Here is an 18,682-nt window from a genome sequence, read left to right on the forward strand (position 1 = left end):
AACAGGCCACACCTGTAGCCAATAAGAGCAGTGGTATAAAAGAGTGGATTGGTGGGCTCTGGAGCCACACCTGCAGCCAATAAGAGCAGTGCTATAAAAGAGTGGATTGGTGGGCTCTGGAGCCACACCTGTAGCCAATAAGAGCAGTGCTATAAAAGAGTGGATTGGTGGGAGCTGGAGCCACACCTGCAGCCAATAAGAGCAGTGCTATAAAAGAGTGGATTGGTGGCAGCTGGAGTCAGTTGGCTGCTGCAAGGACCAGGAGCAGTCAGTGCTTAGAGGAGCTGCCTGTGAGAAACATGGAGGAGGTATGAAACTCTGGTGATATGGACTCCTTGCACTATAATGATAATTGAACTCCTGATATATGAGACAACACGTTGCCTTTTTCTAAGTCCTAAATCTTGGTCATACATTACCTTGCTTATCCCTTCACTGAATTTCATCACACATCCCAGTATTATTTTTATAATTGGGTCTTCTGTCCTGTTTCTCTTGGTTACCAAAAGCAAATTTAAATAACCTTACATCCTGTTGCTGCACTGACAACTGAATTAATTTGTCCTCTATGACCAAGGAAATAACAGGATCCTGTTTAAGGTCTATGATTAGAACTGGTTGTTTCCAAGTCTGTATCAGGGATGTTAGTCTTGTGTAATAGCACAACTTGTAGGAGTATTTGTTTGTCTCCAGTAGTGTTTCATTTGGATTCATATCTGAATCTGACCTATGGGATTGATAGCTGATTCTTGCACTTACCCTATGCAGCCTCTTTTCCCATCATTTCCCAAAATAATTTGAAACTACTGAAAGCACATTAGTTTCTCTGCCTCATTGTGTAGATGCTAAGTTGAAAATTTAGCAAAACTACCGGTAGGTAGTTTTGGAGGAGGTAAAATTACTTAGGAAAGGAGGAAGAAGTGAGGGTTTCAGGAAAAAAAAAAAAGTTTAAGTGAGAAAATTATGAGGGCAGAAGCAGTAAGGAAACATTTTTGAAAAGACAGGCACCTCTAAGGGAAATTCTACACCCTCAAAAAGTGATTTTGTAAAGGCAATACCTGGAAATGAACAGTAAAACAGAAAAATGGAGAGGCAGAGGGCTCAAATGAGTGTTTTGGTGGTCTGGCAGAGGAAAAAAAACCTGAAGCTATGGAGTAATTGAAAAAGGTAGTTGTGCTGTTTCTAGTTGGGCACTGAAGGTAAAATTGGCAGATTCAGTCAAGGTTCCTCCTCCAGCTGTAGCCTCATGTGAGGAAATCAGAGGTCACTTCTCAGGTATGGAATTTCTAGGAATCTGTCTGAGAGGACATGGACACAAAAATGAAGACTGAGGTTTGTGCTGAAGCAGAGATCAAGATAAAACTTCATAGGTAATGTCACAGAGGTGGTGGGAGACATTTATAAGTATAAACAACAGTACAAGCAAAATTTCAGATGTGCATGTTTTACAGAGTTAGCTACAAATTCTGAAATGCAGCCACAAATATTTTGTCAGAGGAGGAGGAAGATTAGAGAGAAGCAAATATTTGATGTTGATATGATAGTCCTTGGAAAGACTGAACAGGTGTGGAAGATGAATTCTCCTGTTCTTTCCAGAGCACTCTTACCAGACATTTGGGGTATTTTGCCCACAACGCTGGTGTCCAAGCTTGTCCTGCAGTTACTCTATGCAGTTACTCTGTAACCCACTGTGCCAGTTGTTGGGTGGGAGACATTCCAAGAGAAGGTAGGAAAGGAAAAAGGGGGAAATGTACCTGGTGTACATCAGAGTAATGAGCAATCAGCCACTTTAGCAGTGTAGCAAGAGCTAAATGGTATTGGTAGCCTCACAGACAATTACTTCATTAGTTGTCAGCAAAGTTTTTGCAGCAATGAGGTTACTTTTTTAATAGTCCTAGTCCTGCATTGTTTGTGAAATTGTTACATTTTCAGCTGCCCTTTGTTGCCCATCCAGGTTATTTTTATATAGTGGTGTATGCTCCCATGCTCTGTTATACATCTGCTGTTAGGTGTTGACCTTGTGTCAGAGAATGAATGATTCTCCCTCGGGATCTTTTGGTGGTCGCTGTGACCCCAAGAGATGTTGAAAGTCTCTTTTCCCAGCCTGAGCACTTGAAGAATGAGTCGGAGCTCTTCAGTTCTTGGTCTCAAGGTTGTTTATTTTCCCTTATCTATAAAATTTTTCTCCTGCCCTGCTGAGGTCCATCCAGCAGGACAGTTCCAGGCACTCTGCCTGCCCCCGGGGCAGTGTTATGTCTTTATACTAAAAACTATGTGTACAATGTTTACAATTGCTTCCCAATACCCATCACCTATGTTAGACAGTGAGCTGCTACTCTAAACCCATCTGGAAGTGCCAACATCACAGCAGAAGATGGAGGCCAAGAAGAAGAAGGAGAAAGGCTGGACATGCCCAGATGCCTCCATCTTGCCTCCTGAGCCCCCATGCCAGAAACCCCAAAATCTACTTTTCCACCCTGTGATAACTTCACTATTATTCTACCTAAACTGTTGTGGCTTGCTATTCTTCACATAAGGTTGGTAATTTGCTCCACGGGTCATAATCAAACCCACAGGTGTTTTGGGCTCTGTGCCAGGGCTTCTGAGCCCCCTGGCAGGGGTCTTGGCCGCTCTGGACAGCCAGAGGGGATGTTCTGGGTTCCCACGATGCTGCTGTACGAAAATTCTGTAATATCTGATACACTCCAAAAGTGACACGGTAAAAATCCAACACTTCATTTTTATCAATTTGTACAGGTCCTCTTCTCCTCACCACTGACTCATAAGCACATGTGTGACAGGCCATTTTCTGTCCCCCTCCCATTCCAGAACGACTACCGCAAGCTGTCCATGCAGTGCAAGGACTTCGTGGTGGGCGTCCTGGACCTGTGCCGGGACTCGGAGGAGGTGGAGGCCATTCTGAATGGGGATCTGAACGCGGAGCCGCTGGAGGCGCAGAGGCACCGAGCGTCCCTGAGCCGCGTCAAGCTGGCCATTAAGTACGAAGTCAAAAAGGTAACTCCTCACAGCTCTCGGGCACTGTGGCAGCAGGGCAGTGCCACCTCCTCCCTTCTGCAGGTGGTCAGATGCGCAACTGAGACGTGGGGTGAGTAATCAAGGCTCTCACAGGGCAGAAGGGGACTGTAATGAAGGAGTTCAGTTTAATCTACTTCCCACTGCTGAGAAGTGGCAGGAGATTGTAATGACATAAATGAGGTGTGCTAGCCAGGCTTTGCACAGTTGGTCAGGTCCTTCTCCTGAATAACTCAAAAGGTGTTTCAGTAGAGCCAGATTTTCACTCAGTGACACTCAGGCTGTGTCTTCTGTCAGTTAATGCAATAATACCTACTCCAAAGAGAAGTCTCTGTTGATTTCAACCCATAAGTAACTCATCTGCAACTGTGTGTTGTAGTGAGAAATTCCATGTGATTTACCATGCTTGTTCCTTTAAAAATATTTTAAAACTCAGCCCTGGAAATGCATGGAATGTGTCTGTGGCTGCTTGGTCAATTCATTTCAGTTCTTCAATAAACACAGGTACAAAGGTGGTGTTTTGGCAAGCATTTTCAGTAGATGCCTCTCTCAAAGTAGTTTGTATTTTGTGGATGAATGTTATGCGTTGAGAAAAGGAGCTATGCATCACATATTTGACATAAATACATATCCTTTCACTGTAGTTTTTATTGTATTGCTATGTTGTTCTCCTCAAGATGCCACATTAGGCTAGCACAGAAAATAGTTAATACTGTGTCCTGTTGTGAGAGGAGGCAGGAAGTACAGCAGGGCCTATGTATTATTTACAGCTACCTTTTTGTGTGATTAGCATCACTTCCATTCCTTACAGCCATTATAGTTTCATCATCTCCACAAGAAGCCTTGTGTCTCTCAGAATAAATAACCCTGTGTTCTGTGGCCACCTCTTGAGCCAATCTGCCATATAAAACAAATTGTAAGGACCCTGCCAGAGCAAAGGCGGATTGCTGGTGTTTATGACGGCCCCAAAAGATTGATAATAAGAATTGTAAACACATATGCCAAGCAACAAATCATCATTTCCAGTAAAGGATTGGTCTACAGCAGATAAATGCATATTAATTGCCAAAAATCAAGGTAAATATATACAAGCATTAAACTAGTTTAAAAGACTGGAACTGGGGCAAAAAAATCAAAGTGCATAAGCATGCTTTAGTGTCTAAATATATACTTCTTTATGCTATTGCAGTGTAATGTGTACCAAAACTTTGTTGATGCTCATTTCTCAGCTTTCACACTGAAGGCTGTGATTTTCTTTTATGAGTGTGTTGTCACTGATGAAATTCACTGCTGAGCAAAGGGCCACACTGATCTGTTAAGAATAGCAGAAGTCTAAATAATACCAAAAAAAAAAGAGAATTCCTCATAGCAAACTTGTTGATCTTGTTGGGAGGAAATAGATGGTGCAGAGTTGTTACCATACATGTGCAGTTCGCTGTAAGTGGCCATTACACAGGGCATGGCAAGGAGGGGAATGTCTCTGCCATGGTGGTCCTTTCATGCTGGGATTTGCTCTGTCAGAGCTGTGGTGGATTCTAGTGATATCCTGACTGGAACAGATTCAGATGTGGGAGCTCCACATGGGACTACTTTAACCCTTTCACCACAGGGAGCAGACAAGGGTGTGGTGGGTTTCCTTAGTTTTCTGTATTTCTAGTTGTGCTTCCAGGTCAGGTCCATCAAGGTCAGTGCCCTGTTGCCAGCAGTGCAGCCAAACAGAGCAGCAGGTCCATGAAATAGGTAATGAGCCTATGCCCTGTCCAGAGGGACGAGAGGCAGGAAAAAACATGTGACAAGTAGCAAATGTGCTCAGAACCTCACTGCTAGGGGAAGGGAGTTTTTAATTCTATTAGTAGTGAAACTCTTGCACTTAATGCCCTGGGTACTGCACCCAAGTGGAGCCCATCTTTTAAACATGATCTGATTTTGAAGCTAAGGTTCAGACTGAAACTGCAGCCCCAATAGGGAAGGACTAAGGGAATTACGAGAGGAAAATAAAAAAAAGAGAACAAGTTAATCTTGCTCTGTACGCTGAATTACTGCCATAGTAGTGCTTTTAGTTTTGTGTCTCAACTCTGTCTTTAGATTGCCAACAAAATTCCAGAGAAGAGCTGCAACTGGCCCAACTAATCTGCAGTTCTTGCTGATACAAAAATCAGGATGGAATTTCCAAGTGAAATCAATAAGAGCTGGAATAAAATCACAGGAGTTAATTTTCAAACCCTGAAGTGTTCAACTGATAGATAAGAAAGAAGATGCAAAATTCTCATTGTGTTTTGTGTGTTAGTGTATCGGAGTGTGCCAGGATTTGTTCTTGCTCCATCTAAACCCAGCCATTATGATGACAGAAATAAATAACATAATCACTCTGAGTCATACAGAAAAATATTTACATACTGATTACTTGGTTCACGGTCATGAAACTGAAAACATCAGAAGTGTTACTGTCAATTATGCTTGGAAAAGCAGCTACATTAAAATTGGGATATTTTTTCTTTTAGTGACCAGATACTGTTCTCATGCATCATTTTTGTTCACTGAGGTTCTGCTTGGAGCTGAAAGTATTAGATACATGTGATAATAAGCTCAACACATGTAATGAAAAGTGAGAAACTGCATGGAAAATAGAGTGAGAGAGGAAATGCAGGAAGAACAAGGTTGTAGGATGCTGTGAGCAGTAGGTAAAATCCGATGTGAACCTACTGCCCTTGGAGGAGATGAAGCTGCAGGCAAATACAGGTAAAACAGAGACACACGCAGCAGGGGTGGGCATAGTTTAAAGTTGCTGAAAATAAAACAAACATAATCATAAGTTCAAGTATTTCAATAAAGACTGAGAGAGGAGGGATGAATTTCAGAGCTTTTATGGACGAGAAGTGACACAACTCGCTCCGAGGGCTTGGAAGTGGTGCGCATTGTGCAGTTGCCAGCAGTTGAATAAGTCACTAAGATCCTCTCAAGAGCCTTTAGACTCACTGCCAGAGAAGATCTTGCCCATAACTCTTGGCATCTTATTCACTAAGTCTTCTCTTTTTTTTTTTTTTTTTTTTTTTTTAATTTTTTTGGAAATGGTAGCAGATTTCCTCTTAGTGTCAGATGAAAATGTTGATAGATCAGGAGAATAAACCAGCACAGAACTCTGGATGAGGTGCCACAGGGCCCATGGGCTGATTCCCAGCCCTGGGTAAACTTCCTTAAAGCTCCTTTAATGTTTCTTCCCATTCCCCGTGGTAACAGAAGGAATGATGTGGGTGTTTCTTCCCTCCTCTTCCCTACAGTTTTAAGCCTGATTTTTCCAATGTCTTTGTAATTTGAAATAATTATTTACTTTCCTGCCTTTGTCCACAGTTAATCTGCTGTGGGATTTGTCCCTTTGATGTCCTGAGTTGACAATGAAATTTATCTTAGCAAAAGAAGAGGCTGGGGGCATATGTCAGAATGCACAAACACACAAAAACCCAATCTCTTCTTCTCAAATGGGCCAGGCTGGCAGTTTTTATGGTGCATAAGCTTCAAAAGTGACAGCCTAATAAAAAGAACAGAAGCAGTTGGATTCGACATGAATTTCTTAAAGAACTTTTTTACAATCTCTTTATTTATTTCTCTTGGCCACTCCACTTTATGTACAAACTGCAGTAATATGTGAAGTAACTGCTTAATGCATCACATACTAAAATGCTTAGGGACTTTAATTTTACAGCAAAGTAGATTAAAGTATGAAGATTGCCTTCCTTTTTAAAGTTCATGCAGCAGTTTCAGATTGCTCTTCTTGAGAGGTTTAAGGCTCCCTGTTTTCATTGCCAATGATTTAATTTGATTTTCTTTAGGAAGTCTGTCCTGTTGTACTACTACTCTATGCACTTTTTAATGAGATTTGGAATATTAATAGAGTTTTGCAAGCAAGACCTGGCAAACAACAGTCTATGTAGTACATAATGATCTCTGCAGAGTACAAGGGATAATAAAATGGGTATCCAAGGTTTACAGTATTTTCATTCTTTTTTCCAGAGTATAACCAACTGACATCAAATCTCACTCTTAATCCAACACAAATTATCAGTTATCAGATTTATTTTCAAACCTTTTTTTGTGAAACACCTAGCCTTCTTTATTCTCATTCACTAGTTATTGGTAAGTGTATTACCAGGTTTCTTCAAACTGCTGTGAAACCAGGCTGCTCCACCTTGTGCTTAACTGGTGTCCCACGTGCTCTTAGGAGTGGCAGCTTCTTCTTTATTAACCTTTGTTCAAAAGGGAATGAGAAAAAAGCTACGGTTCTTAAATAACTGGTGTTGATTTAGACCTTAGGTGGTTGCAATTGTGCATGTGGCAGTTATGTAACTCTTCTTATTAATGACAGCATGTCTTGGTTTTTCTTTCTTTTTCCTTTTCTTTGCAGTTTGTGGCCCATCCAAACTGTCAGCAACAGCTGCTGACAATCTGGTATGAAAATCTCTCAGGATTACGGGAGCAGACCATAGCCATCAAGTGTCTGGTGGTGCTGGTTGTGGCACTGGGCCTTCCCTTTCTAGCCATTGGTTATTGGATTGCACCATGTAGCAGGGTACTGAATTTTATAAATTATGTGTCTTGTGCTGTTCTCAGAGCTGCTTTTCCTTTCCTGGCAGTCAACATGCAACTTCTGCTGCTTCCAAATTTTAACTAATTAATGATATTTTTAGCAATCCCTAAACTCGTGCCCAAAGATGCTAAGGGGGCTTTTGTTACTTGCACTGTAAGGAGGGGACCGCAGTGATGAAGTATGACTATAAACTAACATTAAACTGAAGAGAGAATAATAACCTTCTCAGAGAGCTTTTTTTCTTTTTTAAGTTTCCCTAGGTTATGCTCACCTCACAGTATCTGCTGTGTAATTTATTATATTGGTAACATGGATTTTTTGAAAGTCAGCACTCAGATTCTTTATTAAGTCTCCTCTGGTGGCATCCTAAGGTCTCATGCTGTTCCCATATAAACCATTAACAGAACATCTGTTGGCTTTACTGATGCAGAACTTAATCTTAAGTAAAATATTTGTTATCCCAGCCCTCGGAGGTCTGTTTGCCAGCTGAACCATAGAGCAGAAATTAAATTAAATCCATCATTCTGACCATGTAGTGGGGCTGTATTTGTCAAAAAAGCATAGCTGTAAACTCTTACCTTTTAAAAAATATGTTAACACGTAAGGGTGCTCCCACCTTTGCTGCTGGTCTCACAAGGAAAGGAACAGCAGTTTGTTTGAAATCCTCATGGTCTGTAGCACGTGAATTGTTTGCAAATCAGGTGTATTCAGTGATCTTTGGTATATCAGATGAAGGAAGATTTCTCTGTTGCATTAACATTTAAAAAAATTTTTAGTACGTTTACTCCTGTGCTGAATGTGATCTTTCAATTTTATTTCCCAAGCAAGTGTAAAGCAAAGAAATGTGAGTTTATTTTATATTTCATTCTTTCAGTTCATCTCGAAGAGGATAAGGTTTTTCTCATCTACATATTTGAAGGGAACCTGATCTTTTCTCTGGGTTAAATATTTATTTACTTTGAAGATAAACCTTTATGAAAATAATGTAATTGTTACTCTCATTATTCTCTGAAATGTCACTTTCTATTAATATCTTTAGTAAATATATTCCTCACAGCTCCATATAATAGGAACATCTTAATGTATTTTTAGCTGGTGTCTAATATGGAAAAGTGACATTTGTCCTTGAGCTCTAATTCCCAGTAGCAGAAACATCTGATGTATTTCCTCAGTGCTCGTGTCAAATAAAAGTGCTATACATTCAGGTCAGTGGTTGGATATTGCAATTACAAAATGCCTTCTAAAGGTCAGGAGCAGGAAGGGAACCTGAGATTGTTTGCCCAGGTAGTAAGTGCAGTTTAATGTGTGCTGGTTTGCTTAGTTCATAGTAGCTGACCCAAATTTCAAGGAAAACAATTCCTAGAAATAAGAAAGCTCATGTGGTCTTCTGTAAGATGCTGGTCCCCTCTTCTGGTGCAGACAGACTTCCCCTACTGCTGCTGTTCTATTCTTTTACTAGGTGCAGAGATGAATTAAACCTGCTTAATTTATTTATAAAACCACTAATATTTCTGATCTTATCTTCCTTAGTCCTTTTTGTGGAACAGTCATTAGTTTTGATAGACACAGGTACTTATTTTGGCACTTAGAGCTCTGAACATGTGTTCTGTGAATGAAATATAGTGACCAGACATAAGAAAACAACTAATTCTTCCTATAGCTGTAGTTATAGAAAAGTTAATAGTACACTTTTGTTGTTAGGGAAAATATTTTGCTGGAGTTGGAGATGAGAATAATTTATCTTACCCTGGGCTTGCTTTACAAACTTCCTGGTCATGGCCATGGTACATTTGCAGCTCCTTGGAGTGTTTCCCCTCAAACATTGCCATCTAGAGCTTGTGGAATATCATGAGCACTCACTAACAGAACAATGTACTCTGTGAAGCTCCCTGTGGGAGCCTTTTGTCGGAAATGGCAAAGCACCACAGCTGAGTGCTCTTGGAAGAATATCCTTTAAGGATGAGGTTTCTGGCTGTCCTGAGCTCTGTGTGCCCATTTATGCTGCTGGAATGCCTGGTGTTTCTTTGGGAAAATTGAGTGACTGCTTTCATTCTGCCTTGCAGCTTGGAAGAATTCTTCGAAGCCCATTTATGAAATTTGTGGCACATGCAGCGTCCTTCATTATTTTCTTAGGCCTGCTGGTGTTCAATGCTTCAGACAGATTTGAGGGCATAACCACGCTGCCCAATGTCACTGTCACTGATTACCCCAAGCAGATCTTTAGGGTGAAGACCACCCAGTTCACCTGGACAGAAATGCTGATCATGGTGTGGGTTCTTGGTAGGTATATTGCCCCTTCATCTTCCTCTTTTCCTGCAAATAGAAATTCTGAAAGGGAGGAGAGAAGCCCAGGTCCCAAAGCTTTGATCCAGCTGCTGTGTGCAGCAACTAATAAACGCTTAGGGCAGGTAAGAGGGCATTGGAACAGATTTTGAGTAATTTCATCCAAAACTGTGTCAGGGTAGAGAGGTGAGTATCACTTGCATGCTGCCTTTTGGGAGTCCCAGCGCTTTCTCTTGATTTGACAGAAGGCAAGGACTGCCGTGTTCCAATCCAATGTGTGGCTGCTCTGAGTGTAGTTGGGATGGCAGCAGCAGCCCCTTTGAATTACACAGCCAGGGAAACAAGAAAAAGTTTGCGGGGTTGTGATTTTGCTTTTTGTTGTGGTTTTATTTTCCCTAAGAAGCCTCTTTGGATCAAGCAAAAGGTCTTGATTCACAACAACTGCATCTCATGGTTATGGTGAGGCTGTGGTTGGATTAAATCCACACAAATTAATTTCTGAGAAGAAGTTTAAGTGAGAAAGCCGAATTACACATAGCTAAATTCCACTTTCTATACTGAAAATAATCTTATTCTGTAAAGTGGAAAAACAGTAGTATAATTGTGCCCCTTATATTTGGTCATCTGTGTTGTTGGGTAGTTGTGTTCTTGTGGAAAAATTAAACTCTCTGATTCAGAAGTGGCTGAGGGATGTAAATGGTAGGAAAGTAGGAGGACATTTTTTCCCTATGCTTTTTTTTTTCTCCTTTGGAATTACAGAGGTTTTGTTGTTTGGCCACAATACTTGTGCAAAGTCAAGGCTCTACTCTACCCTCTGTGGGGTGATGTCTGAACTATATTTCCATTAATTAATCTCAATTAATACCTTGCTATTTAACCCTGTTGAAACTAAGAGAGCATAACCTTGGTGATGAGGCTGTGATACTTCAAATAAGGGAATCTCTGCTCCACTGGTATCATCCCCTTCCATGAAATAGGAGAATGCAGGGAATTTAAGTTACAACAGATGGGTGAACATTGCTGTGCTTTTTCATTTCTTGTTGCAGGTATGATGTGGTCAGAATGCAAAGAGCTGTGGCTGGAAGGACCCAGGGAATACATCTTGCAGTTATGGAATGTTCTGGATTTCGGGATGCTGTCCATTTTTATTGCTGCTTTCACAGCCAGGCTCCTGGCATTCCTTCAGGCCACAAAAGCACAACAGTATGTGGACAACTACATTGAGGAGAACGACCTCTCCGAGGTCACACTTCCTCCAGAAATTGAATATTTTACTTATGGTGAGCTTAGTTTTTCTGCCAAACAGATCTGAACATAGGAAAGCTTGAAGGATGCATTTAGAAGCCTCTCTTTACCCTAGAGCTAAATTTGAACCCCTTGATTTTAAACATTTGGAAGTTATATTTTATTCTTGGCTAATTGCACAACAGATGAAATGTTGATGTGATTAATTTCTCTGTTTTTTGGTTCAGTTGTTTGAGAGTTATTCATGGTCATGAACATATATCAGCATTTCCTCCTGTCTATTTAAATAGAATAAAACTACAAAATACTTATTGCAGTGCAGGAATTGTCAGTAAAGGTGTGATTCATCTGTATTTACAACACAAGAAAATGCCTCTGACAGTGTATTTTAGGATGGGCTTCAATATATTGTAACAGCAGACTTGGTTGTGTTAATTACCTTAATTGCAGTATAACCAATCTGAATATTGTATACTGAATATAATATCTGAATATAACCATTGTGCATATGTAAATACACATTTAGAAACACAGGGTATTTTGATAGTCACATTTTAATATTTTGATAGTCACATTTTAATATTTTGATAGTCACATTTTTGATAAACACATTATAATTCAGTGTTGCTGCTAAGATGGTGCGTGAAGTCACATAGGAATTTCTGTATAACTGAATTTCTGTATAACTGAATTTCTGTATAACTCAATTGTTTCTGTGCACATTGTGTGTAAAACCCACAATCCTATTTCTTTTGAGGTAATTGGCAAAAATCTTTATGGTCGCTATGGGAGCTAGGTGATATCCTGCAAAAAGAAAAGGCTTGGTGTGACTAATAAATGAAATGGTTCATCAGGCAGCACTTATCTGCCCATCAATAAAAGACCAAATATAGGAATACATTTCCCAGCTTTAGCATAGTGCTTGTTAAGATAGCTAATACAGACAAGTTTAAAAATGCAGTGAAAAATTAATTATTGTCTAGTTCAGGTTAAAATGCAAACTGCAGACGAAAATGTCATGTGTCTTCAAGTCTCTTTTCTTCTAACAGAAGGTAATGTAACTCATACTCCTAATTTGTGACTTAAATGAAAAAGGAATAGAGCAGCAACTATTAGACTCTTCAAATATCTGTCTCAACTAAATTCAGACATGTTAATGGAAAAATCCTATCAAGGTTTATTCCTTAAGGTTGTGATGAATGAGTAACCCCTGTATTTCATATCTTCCAGCTAGAGATAAATGGCTCCCATCTGATCCTCAGATAATATCTGAAGGCCTTTATGCAATTGCTGTTGTTCTCAGCTTTTCTCGGATCGCCTACATCCTGCCTGCAAATGAGAGTTTTGGGCCCTTGCAGATCTCCCTTGGAAGGACTGTTAAGGACATCTTCAAGTTTATGGTCCTTTTTATTATGGTATTTCTTGCATTTATGATTGGAATGTTCATACTGTACTCCTACTACCTTGGAGCTAAACTGAACCCAGCCTTTACGACGTAAGTATGAGGTTTCAGTGTAACTAAAAAGCCAATCAAAACTTTCAGGTTTTTCATTAACATGACAAAGTCTGTGAGACATTGTGTGCTCTCTGTTAGCATTAAAATAAAACTGAATACCTCAGAAAGCAGAACACAAAAGACCAGTTGTTCCCTGTTTGTATAATGGAAGCTTTCATTTCAGCCTGAAATAATTTCACCTGTATATATTTCAGTCACATAGACTTGTGGGCAACCAATAGGAAGAAAATATTATTTGATAGAAAATACCTTCCTAGTTCCTGTTGTTCTGCAGGTATTGTTACAGCTCTATTAGCTATGATGGATAGGTGGAGCACAGAGGACAAATGGAAAGTGCTGTGGAAAGTGCTTCCCTGCATGTTTGTTGTTTTGATCATTGCTCTGATTCACAGAGAAATTAATGGAGGTTGTTTATCAGTCACTGTAAAGACAACTTTTATTTTTTTTTTGCGTAGTTAGTAATAATGCCTTCCTCTTTTTTTCCCTACAGTGTGGAAGAAAGTTTCAAGACCTTATTTTGGTCGATATTTGGCTTGTCTGAAGTAACCTCTGTTGTCCTCAAATACGATCACAAGTTCATTGAGAACATTGGTTATGTTCTTTATGGCATATACAATGTCACAATGGTGGTGGTTCTGCTCAACATGCTGATTGCTATGATCAACAGTTCATATCAAGAAATTGAGGTGAGTTCTCTTCTCAAGTTGTTCTCTTCTGTTATGCTGTAAAAAGGACACAATTAATAGGAATTATTTCAGTGGTATGCAAAAAGTACACAGAGATTACCACAGGAAAAGATGGCACAAAATGTATAAAAGAAGGCTGACTGTATCTAACAACTCAGCCAAGCTGCAGAACCTCACAGGATCTAAACAAGTTTATCTCATGTTGTGTACACGTTATATTTGGCATCCAACTGCAATTAAAAAACAAATCAGAAAATGTATATCATGCAAGATCCTTGGGTTTCAAAAATAAATCTCAGATTGCTGAAATGAAAGTAAAAGTGTATTTTATGGTGCCAGCTTACCAGACCATGAGTTCAAAGAGTACTACATTCACACAGATGCAGGCACACGCCCACACAAACAGGAAGAACAATTATCTAAGACATGGTGTACAAATGGATATGTCATTCCCAGTCTTTTCAATGAGTTCTGGGAAATGTTAGGGAATTCAGCAGAGAAAACTAGTTATAATCCAGCCTTGGAATACTTCAGTAAGAATGTATGAGGACAAAATAGATTTTTCAGTATTTAACACAATTTCTTCAGGACCACAAAGTTGGCATTTTCTGTACTCCATTATAAATCAGAGTTTCTTGTCCTGGTTATGTAAAAAGCTCTGAGCACTACCATTTTAAGCCATTTTTTGCCTTGAGTCTAATACTTCAACACTTGTGCAAGTACCAAGCCCATGTGACCACTTTAATAAGAAAAACAAGGCTTGAAAAACCCCTGAAAGCTCCACTTGAAATAGCAGGGAGTTTATCTGTTGGCTTTCACTTGATGCAAAAATTATGCTTGCTTAAATACTTCATGTGCTTGGACTAAGTATTCTCAATGAAATGTTGCATAAAGAGACAACTGAAATTTGGTTAAAATAGACTAAGTAAAGTGGTTGCCTTTTTGCAGAACTGCTGGAAGTCTTACTAGAAAGAAAATAATATTTTATCTCAAACCAGAAAGATATTTCAAAGCAGCTGCATTTGAAAGAAGCTTTGCATTTCCTAAAAACCAACAGTATCATCTGTTTTATTTCCTAACACAGGATGACAGTGATGTAGAGTGGAAGTTTGCTCGTTCTAAGCTTTGGCTGTCATATTTTGATGATGGAAAAACATTACCTCCACCCTTCAGTCTTGTACCCAGCCCCAAATCGTTTTTCTATTTCATCATGAGGATCATTAACTTTTCCAAGTGCAGGAGGAGACGGTTACAGAAGGACATTGAAATGGGAATGGGAAACTCCAAATCAAGGGTAGGTTCTAAGATCTTTTCATTGCAGGGAAGAATTGTGTGTCTGTTCCAGCAGTCTTCTTTTCTTTTTAGTTTTAGCCTATAATCCATGCTTCTGATGGTAGTAATTAATCATTTATAGCAATAAATCTCTATTTCAGACTGCCTCAACATAGTGCATAAAACAAGAAATAGAATTAAATTTTGTTAGAACAGCCAAATCTGGGGAAACACAGTTAAAAGAAAAATTGATGAGTATTCAAAGATGAAAATAATTCCTACAAGGAGTTACTTGAATATTGATTAGAGATACTTTAAGCCTATTTCCTCAGAACAGAATGGCCAAAATTATCAGCTTTAAAAAAACAAAACCAACATCTAATTCAAGGCAATCTCATTTTTTTCAAAACAATACTCTGATAGAGTAAAAGATGGAACAACATGTCTTAAAAAATAATAATGGAGCTGAGTCCTAACTTTGTATTCCATAATTTGTTTTAATTTTGTCTTATTTCTTCCTAGTTAAACCTTTTCACTCAGTCCAATTCCCGAGTTTTTGAATCCCACAGTTTTAACAGCATTCTCAATCAGCCGACACGCTATCAGGTAAGTACATAGGGTGACCACTGTCCTGAGTAATAGATCTGTGAGAAGGGTCTAGCAGAATTTCATGTTTCAAGTACAGTTTGCCTTCACCAGAGAAAGAAAACCTCCTGTAGAAATCGAACTCTAGGATGCTCCTTAAAAAAAAAAAGATAGGTACTGTCCAAGCCCATTATTTGAAGCATTTCAAAACTAGTTCATGCAGTACTTAAAATTGGTCTTTGATGTCCCCCTTGGGAAAATGTGAGGAGCAAACATCTGAAACTGGTGAAGGAATATCTGAAATGGGTTTTTGGGTAAGGGATGTGAAAGCTGACTAGGTTGGCTGCTCCCTTCCTTTCTCAGCATGCCCCCAGAAAAGCCTATTTGAGGCAAGTACTTTGTCTGGGGCTGTTCATGCTTTCTCTTAGGCTGATGTGACAGAGCTAAGAAAGAAAAAGGAACAATGTTTAATTATATAATCTCAGCTGATTATGTAACTGTTTTAATCTGGCAGCAAATAATGAAGAGACTGATAAAACGTTATGTTCTGAAAGCACAAGTGGACAAAGAAAATGATGAAGTCAATGAAGGTAAGAAAGAGACTGCAATATTCAGAGGCAGTTTTTTTCATGTTGTATTAGGAGCCAGTATTACACCGATGCATGGGGGTTTTGAGTGAAAAGAGGCATTGTTTCTATTTCACATGCACTCAGGCTCAGATAGTAATGGAAAGTATGCCCATGTCATCAAAAAAAATGGAAAAGTAGGACTAAAGAAGTAGAACAGAGAAATATTATGGCTCTGATTTTACAGATGGAAAATGAGAGCACAGACAATGCACAGAGGAAATCTGTGAAGGAGCCATTACTTCCAGAGTCCTAATCAAAGCTGCAGGATCTTCCTCTCTGTTTCATTCAACTGAACACACAACTGCACACAATTTACCACTTTACACCATGAGCTATTTGTCCTCCCTTCAAAAAGCTGTGAGGAATAATCACCTGTGAAGCTGCCCATCATTAAACAAAGCTCTACAGTCAGCTGCATGGTGATAAAAAATGACAAAAGTAACTTGTATTTTAGTGGGAGACCTTTTGAGAAGAGTGGATCTGAACTCCCTGGCAGATGTGAGAGGTGCTTGCTCCAGTTGCACACCCTAACTCACCACTGGGGTGAGATTTTGGCAAAGGTTGTCCTCCTCCCTTCAACCTTCCAGGAATGAAACACAGGCCTGCAGTCCAACAAGGAAACTCCTCTGCTCTGGGCAGATCCCCAAACAAAAACTCTGGCTAGAATGTTATCAAGCAATAGAGTGATGCAGGGATGGACAGCCTGGGGTCAGAACAAGTTTTACTGGCATGGCAGCACCAGGCAGCTGTGTGCATGTGTGATGTGAGGGGCCTGAAAGGGCTGCTCAGCTCTCAGCTGGGGCAGCAAGGCTTCTGTTTTGCTCCTTAGTTGCTCTCTGCTTACCTAAAACTCTCTTCAGCAAGAAGCAGGGAGCAAAAAAGATTAAATTAAATCCCCCTCAGTGCCTTCAAAAGGCAAGCATTGTGCACTGACTGTTATCCTGACACTTCCCCATCCTGTGTGGCTGTACAGAGCTGTGATTGTCAGTGACAAAAGCAGAAAGGCTCCTAAAAGTGAATCCTCTCAGTGTGCTGCTCTCCTGAATTCCCACTGCTTTCCTCATGTTCCTGCTCTGTGATGTAGGATATCATCTACCTAGTGACTGATGAAAAGACTCTTCTGTAACCAGCAGTGCCAGCCCTTTCCAGGTCCCTGATGCCACTTTGGTGTTGACAGAAATGTGTTTAAATTAGAAAGACAGCGCAGAAGAATGAGGGTTTACTGACATCATGGTTCTGGCTTTGGCACCAGGTTTTGTAGAGGGCAAGTAACCCTTGAGCTCTTGAGTTTGACTCTTCAGCTGCACAGCCAAGTGCTCTGTGTCCTGAGGATCTCATTGGTACCCAAAGCCAAGACCCAGCCGCTGAAGACATTCTTGAAGTCTGTTGTACCCTAAACAGAAAACATTGGCATTTCTGTACTAGAACTACTTTAACAAAGTCTAGAGATTTTCCCTGTTCTGCATCACTAGAGAATTGAGATGTCTCTTCATACTCTTTTATTTCATACATGACAAATCATTTCCTGAGGCAGGTGCTGTGTGGGAATTCACATCCCTGACACTTGCTCGAAGAACAGATTGCAACACTTTGAAAAGCTTTTGCTCTTGAACTGAATATCCTACAAGGGGCAACATGCTGCTGATTATTATGAGCCTGGTTTTGACAGCTGTCTTTGTTTAAATGTTTTTTTTTTGTGTTTGTGTCAAATTATAACATCATGTTAAATGGGTTGACTTTTTCTAATTCCAAGGATGTTGGTAAGGAAGAGGAGAGAGACTCAGAAGCTGTGAGTTTTACTGCCAGCTCTGCCACACTTTTCCTTGTGATTCTGGCACAACTCTTCAGAAAAAAAACCCTCTTTTCCTTTTCTCTCTAAAATGGGGATACTAATATTTACCAGCTGATCAGCAGTGTTGGTGTGATTAATTCATTAACCTTTGTACAGCCCTTTGGGAATCTGGTGTTGTGTATACACGTGGAGCACAGTGCGAGACCCCAAGGGACTGTTCAAATTCCTTTGGTGCTATTTAGGGCTGGAGACACATCTCACTGAGAATGAAGATGAGGTAAATCCTCCTGACCCATCCTGTACCTGCTCTCATGAACATTTTGGGATGATAATCTGAAATAAGCACTGATGTGATTTAAGAGATGCACTGAATGTCAAAGTTGGCTACTGAGTGTTTCTTTCTGTTATTAATGCAGGTGAATTAAAGGAAATCAAACAGGACATCTCCAGTCTTCGCTATGAACTGTTGGAGGATAAGTCCCAAGCAACAGAAGAGTTGGCAATTTTAATACATAAACTCAGTGAGAAACTAAATCCCAACATGCTGAGATGTGAATGATTCAGCAAAGGAACCGTGGCTTCGACTACAGCACAACTATTTATTGGCAATAATATTTCAGTATCTTATACTTGAAAAAAATGTATTGTAGATTTTTAGCACTAAATAACTTTATGTACAGCTTCTCTGGAATTTAGTCTTAGGAACTTTTATTAACTCATCACAAAAAGATTGCTCTCTTCATTTTAATTGTCTAAAAGCAAGAACTATCATAACTTTTTTTTTTGCATTTATGCATTAAAAAGGTATAATGGTATCGATTGCTGATATTTTAACCGGTTTATGATTACATATGGAGAATTCTTTGCACTAAATTTGCAAGACAAAAAATTAACAGATACAGCGTAATACTCTGTTCCTTGCAGTGTCCAGGTACAAAATAGGATTTTTCATACTACAATAAACCAACCTAGAGATGAGTGGAGGATTACTTGAAATCTTTGTTCTTTATTAGTGGTGCTAGTAACGCGTGTAAGCCCAGAACTCATGGTTATGACCAC

At 39.7% G+C, this 18,682-nt stretch overlaps 1 protein-coding gene across 1 annotated transcript in view; it reads left to right on the top strand.

Annotated features, from left to right (window-relative positions):
• The window catches only part of TRPC3 (transient receptor potential cation channel subfamily C member 3), a 33,235-nt gene extending 14,623 nt beyond the window's left edge, over window positions 1-18,612 (top strand). The window contains exons 3-12 of the mRNA XM_036382209.2: window positions 2,830-3,015; window positions 7,433-7,597; window positions 9,679-9,895; window positions 10,945-11,178; window positions 12,374-12,638; window positions 13,150-13,345; window positions 14,430-14,639; window positions 15,140-15,223; window positions 15,717-15,792; window positions 18,040-18,612. Coding sequence (XP_036238102.1) covers window positions 2,830-3,015; window positions 7,433-7,597; window positions 9,679-9,895; window positions 10,945-11,178; window positions 12,374-12,638; window positions 13,150-13,345; window positions 14,430-14,639; window positions 15,140-15,223; window positions 15,717-15,792; window positions 18,040-18,182 — 1,776 coding nt within the window. The 3' untranslated portion in view covers window positions 18,183-18,612. The remainder of the gene's footprint in view (window positions 1-2,829; window positions 3,016-7,432; window positions 7,598-9,678; window positions 9,896-10,944; window positions 11,179-12,373; window positions 12,639-13,149; window positions 13,346-14,429; window positions 14,640-15,139; window positions 15,224-15,716; window positions 15,793-18,039) is intronic.
• Window positions 18,613-18,682: the final 70 nt, after the last annotated feature.

Source organism: Molothrus ater, chromosome 4 (assembly GCF_012460135.2).
Source record: "Molothrus ater isolate BHLD 08-10-18 breed brown headed cowbird chromosome 4, BPBGC_Mater_1.1, whole genome shotgun sequence".
NCBI lineage: Eukaryota > Metazoa > Chordata > Aves > Passeriformes > Icteridae > Molothrus > Molothrus ater.